Here is a 5,915-nt window from a genome sequence, read left to right as displayed (position 1 = left end):
AATATAATTGTGTTAGTTTTCTTGAAGGTGTTTTCCCTGACTACAAGTGTTGCTAGCTACTGATGTAATTGTTAGTTTTGTTGAAGGTGTTTTCCCTGACTACAAGTGTTGCTAGCTACTGATGTAATTGTTAGTTTTCTTGAAGGTGTTTTCCCTGACTAAAAGTGTTGCTAGCTACTGATGTAATTGTTAGTTTTGTTGAAGGTGTTTTCCCTGACTACAAGTGTTGCTAGCTACTGATATAATTTACAATTATATCAGTAGCTAGGTTAGTTTTCTTGAAGGTATTTTCCCTGACTAAGTATTGCTGTTAGCCTAAATGTAAACATCACAAGTCTTGTATTTAGAATTTACCAGTGGTATTAATTCTGAGTTTGTGTGTGTATGTGTGTTTTTCTTATAGCAAAGCCACATCGAGATATCTGCTGTGTCCACCGAGGGGAATCGAACCCCTGATTTTAGCACTGTAAATCTAAAGACATACCGTTGTCCCACTCGGGGACAATTCTTAGTTTGTTATAAGAGCAATTCTATTTTGTCTGTGACACAAATCACATCCATTTTAGTAAATTTACCATCATAATATCAGTCTTGTTTCACTGAAATGACCTATACATCGCTACCGTGCAACCAGAAGTGTAAATGTTTCTTAAAAATTATGAGTGAACCTTCCCTCTTTAATCAAGTACAACAAAGAAGTAACAAATTATTTCTAGGTTATACATAATTTCGCTGCAAAACATTTCAGTAAAGATTAACAATTTTTTTTCTTCAGAAGTTTAAACACGGACACTCGTAGTAATATACTAAACTGTTAAAGTAAACTTAGTAATTACATAAAAAATATCAAAACACTTACTACGGCTTGTAACTGTTGAGTCTGAGGAGTAAGACTGGCAATTACAGCCTGTGCATGGGCCGCTTGCTGCTGAGTGATTCCCTGAGCCGTGACGGTCACTTGCTGCTGCTGTTGTTGTTGTTGCTGTCTTTGTGCTGTCAGCTGTTGCTCCGCTGCCGCCGCCTAGTAAATCATAATTTCCATCTATGTTACTTTTACTATTTTAAATACTGCAACGGCAAGTTAACCTAATCATCTTTAGTTAAAAATATTTACAACGCAGTTCAATAAAACAGCTGGCAACTGGACACTATCCTGGTAGTGAACACTGTTGAAAAATGAATGTGAATCTTCCTTGTAGAGAAAAGAAAGCCTTTACACAATAACTAAGTTCACGGCTGCTATCAATAGAGCATATTAGGTTTTGTCACGATTTGATTCCGTAACGGAATCAGAATCGAGGATTACAGAATAGGAATCTATCAACGGGTCATATTGACATTACAATCGCATTTCCTCATTATTTTTTTTTATCTTGTGTGTGTACAGGGAGATGTATTGTAAATTAAGGATATAATTCACACCCTTTTAGGATACTTTGATACCTTAAAAACCAACTGACATTGAATAAGGATGATAATAATATTAATCAGTTGTTGTTATAATACTTACAGCTGCAGCTGCCTGTTGCGTACGTTGCTTTTCTCTTGCAATCCTGTCAGCTCTGTTGGATGCCACCTTCACTGGGCTAAGTGGTTGGTCGTACACAATTCCACTCTCTGCTAATACAGCAGCATGCTTCAAGTTCTTCCCCGCAGGGTTCACAAAGAGAGGCTTCAAGGTTGGTGTACGCTTGTTAGCTACAGACTTGATGGTTTCGAAGCGGTTGTTGTACAAGCTGGTGAAAGTGTTATTGTTATCCTGCATATAAAGTTGGCTTGTCCTCATAGGCCGATTGTTCTTGGTCTGAAGACAAGGCAGAGTACTTAGTCAGGAGAAGTTAAGAGCAATCTCTCTATTTTTTTTTTTTGTTTTAGATATTCTAATTCTAGTAATTACAGTTTCAAAGGTTGACAGAGAGAGAAAAACTTGCACGTATATATGGAGAACCTATAAATAATAAATCAAAGCCATTTCTTTGAGTTTTTAATCTTAAGTATTCTGAAAAAAACAACTTAATCCTTCACAAAAATGGAATTTAAACTAGCTTGTAGGTAAAATTAAATTCCTTATAAACAAACAATAGTAACATAGAGCTAAGTAAAACTATAATCTATATATAAACCTTATAGAATGAAACACTATTTTTACTACCCCAAGCTTTTGACCTCTCAGGTAAAAACCCGACCCTACTGAAACCACTGCATAAACTAACTGTGCCAGCATTTTTTGAAAAGGCAGGAAATGTATTCTCTGGAAAAATAACTAGAAATAAATATTTAAATGCTTCAAAGTAAAGATTTCTTAAAGCAATTAAGAAAATAAGCTTATATTTCTACTCGAATATTTCACACAACCTTTTCAACACGAAAGGATTAACACATCAAACATATTTGGCTGATAAGTTCTTTAGTTTAGTATCATACAGTAATATACTTTAGGTTTTCACATTTACATTGCACATTCTTTTTCTCCTGTTTCTTGGGGTTGATAACCCTCTCAAATCTATGCTATTTACCCTAATTAAGCTTATTATCTTGGAATGACTGTTTAAAGTTGTCACACGTACCTTGTATATCCCTTTTGTTTTCTCCTGTTTCTTGGGGTTGATAATCCTCCCAAACCTATGCTATTTACCCTAATTAAGTTTATTATCTTGAAATGACTCTTTAAAGTTGTCACACGTACCTTGTATATCCCTTTTGTTTTCTCCTGTTTCTTGGAGTCGATAATCCTCCCAAACCTATGCTATTTACCCTAATTAAGTTTATTATCTTGGAATGACTGTTTAAAGTTGTCACACATACCTTGTATATCCCCTTTGTTTTCTTCTGTTTCTTGGGGTTAGTATCATACAGTATTCTCCCTTCCTCTCGGGGCACAATGACGCTCTCATAGCGAGCCTTGCACTGCTTGGGAGAACGGTAGGTTCGGCTGACAGAGTTAAACACGTCTGCTACAAGGTCCCAGTTTGGTATGTGTGCAGGAGAAAGCACTGTAAGGTTTAGGGGAAGGCCTTGCAAAGACTGAATCACCTGAAAAACAAAATGATACAGTTGAAGTTAACAACCATCAGATAAACAAATATACTAAGCAGAACCAAAAGCTGTACTTTTTAGCATAATATCTGTCAATTCAGGGTATAAAAAGTATCTTAAACTTGAGGTTTCGAGTCAGAACTGAAATACCGCTTTCCAAAGTAGTTCATTTATCACTGTGCCTATAGTATTTTACATACATTAAAGGAAATACCATGTTTATAACGAGTTTTCCTTTTTTGTGCGTTATAAAATCAAGTAGATAATTTTTTCCTATATACAACATATACACCCTTGAAACTGTGTTAGACAGTTAACAGGAATGTTACTTGTCCCAAGTGTTTAATAAGCTGGGCCTTGCTGCAGGTTAGTTTTTTAAACAAGTAGCAACTGTTGATAATGGATCAAAACTCTGGCAGTGAGTCTCAACCTTGTTGTTTATAGAACTTGTTTTCATTAGATTTTCATTATAAAGGAGCTCCTCCCTGCAGAAAAATTAGATGGTTTAAAAATGTCTTTGTTATAGTAACATTTCTGTATTTGAATGTTATTTTTTGATACTATGTTATCAATCCCACTCGTACCGTACAAGAGCTTTTCATATATGATAAAATGAACTAATAAAAACTCGGTGTGTTTTGGTTTTTCTCACGTAGCTGTGGTTACTCGGAAACAGAAGGTCCGTAAGGAGGAGACTGTGCACGTACCACGTTCCCTGTTTGATCGGCCTTCAGCGGCAATTTTGAAAATGAGACGAGAAGCCAAAATGCAAAAGGTCAAAGGATTGATGGTAGGGCCAATGACCTTTCAAAGGCCCTTTGGGTTGGGGGTTCCTGCAGTGAAACCTCCCATGCCATTTTCCAAGGCTTCAGTGGAATCACAGACAGATGTACCTGAATGGCTGGTCCATGAAGACTGTAGTAATGTATGGTTGTCTGAGTTTAAAACATCAATATGTATTTATATCAGTATCAGTAATAAATTATTTGTATTGATGTTTTAAACTCAGACAACCATACATTACTACAGTATGTATTTATATCAGTATCAGTAATAAATTATTTGTATTGATGTTTTAAACTCAGACAACCATACATTACTACAGTATGTATTTATATCAGTATCAGTAATAAATTATTTGCCTAATTTATAGATGTTTACAAGCTACAGTACAAAACAACCTTTAATTCGACAATTTTATAATTAAATGTATAGCTTTATAGATAAACTGATGTATTTTTATTTAAATTTATACTACGGCTAAAATTAGTAGTTTCGTATGGTGTTTCTCACATCACCAAATTCTTTTGGAGGTGAGTATCTGGGAGTAGGACCGGCGTCCTAGTCAGGACACTGGGTGAGCATGTTTTGTTGCGACGGGAAATCGAACCCGCGACCTGCAGATTGCGAGTCGAGTGCCCTAACCACCTGGCAATGCCGGGCTTATGGCTAAAATTATAGGTCAAGGAATAAAATTCTCTACCTGTGGATGCTGCATCAACCCTGTGGTGCTTAACCTCCTTCTTTACGAATACAGGGGGCAGCTGTGACTCAGTCATAATGCTCTCTTCGTACAGGAACCCCAAGCTGTGGTCAACATACAGGTCATTCTCTTCTGTGGGTGGAGTGGGAGGACACCATATCTAAAAGAACATTCTTATCTTTAAAACTTACAGAATCACTGCATTCAAGTACAACTAACAAAAAGAATAAACTTATAAGTGATTTTAAAAAACAAACAGGCCTCTCTCTATTCCATCCATTGGATATGAGAAAATTTCAGTTGATATATGATACTGTTATTCTATACCTTCCAATACCGAACCCCACACTGCTCGTTACGTAACGGCTGCTACCGAGATGGACAGTTATTCCCACGACTTCCGAATTTTTGCCCCTTTCAAAAGTAATCCTATCTAAATAACTGATGTTCTCAAAGTGGCTTGGTAAAAGTCATAAATAATATAAGTAAGTAAGGCTTGGCAAGTAACATCACAACTGCATTTCACTAATTTGATGTGATAAAGCTTGTGGAATCGGTGGAAAAATTACAACATAGTTCAAAGGTTGTTCACATCCTCAAAACCACGATAGTTGCAATAAAAAATCACTGTCCTTCGGGAAATAAAACACTGTTACTTTTTTGAAAATAACAATCTCAACACTAATACATATATCTAAGCCACATTATAAATAGTTATTACACCATAATTTTCTACAACCTTCAATAATTCTAATCACATCACACAGAATATGTTTATGAACATCGTAAGACCCTGCCAAAAAGAGCGAACTAAACCACACGACTAATTACTACACATACGGTACGATAGAATTAACCATTTTGCCGAGAGTTGTTACAAAAACAAGTGCAGATTTGCTTTCCACATTCCTCATAATTACACGTCGAAGCTCGAATTCAGAGGTATGTTGTAAACGGCGTGCCAGATCTGTCTTTCATCTCCCACAAGTCGTTGCCCAACAGGATTTTCATTCAATACCTTTGATTTCAAGTTGAAATTGACAAATGAAAGTAATATGTAACAAACAAAAATACACAAAACACACACCTGCAGTTAACTTGTTTTTGGAACGAACTTAGGCCTGTTGGTTTTCTAGTATTCTGCCAGCTTTTGGCATTTGTACCATGGCTTTTATAATCCATATATAAAAATAGCACTTCATAAAATCTTTCGTTTCACATAGTTCAGCCCAAGTAATTGGTTCTGGTATTGAACAAAAAGTTTATTGGGCAGTGACACGTGGGAGACAGCAAGTAGATCTGGCTTGGTGGTTATTTCACAGCTCTAATTTCGATTAAATCAGAATCAATAGACAAATTAAAAGGAATATGAAAAAAATATCTGCAATTAACTTAT

The 5,915-nt window shown here is 35.9% G+C and overlaps 1 protein-coding gene across 1 annotated transcript in view; it reads right to left on the bottom strand.

The window, feature by feature from the left end:
- Positions 1-832: 832 nt before the first annotated feature.
- Positions 833-5,915, bottom strand: part of LOC106467099 (helicase domino-like) — a 94,605-nt gene continuing 89,522 nt past the window's right edge. The window contains exons 30-33 of the mRNA XM_022395218.1: positions 4,566-4,679; positions 2,806-3,033; positions 1,511-1,804; positions 833-1,021 (exon numbers count right to left, since the gene is read on the bottom strand). Of these exons, the coding sequence (XP_022250926.1) occupies positions 833-1,021; positions 1,511-1,804; positions 2,806-3,033; positions 4,566-4,679 (825 nt within the window). The remainder of the gene's footprint in view (positions 1,022-1,510; positions 1,805-2,805; positions 3,034-4,565; positions 4,680-5,915) is intronic.

The sequence above is a fragment of the Limulus polyphemus genome, unplaced genomic scaffold (genome assembly GCF_000517525.1).
Source record: "Limulus polyphemus unplaced genomic scaffold, Limulus_polyphemus-2.1.2 Scaffold2488, whole genome shotgun sequence".
NCBI classification, from domain to species: Eukaryota; Metazoa; Arthropoda; class Merostomata; order Xiphosura; family Limulidae; genus Limulus; species Limulus polyphemus.
The sequence above is the reverse complement of the archived record's forward strand: the minus strand, read 5'-3'. Positions and strand labels throughout refer to the sequence as shown.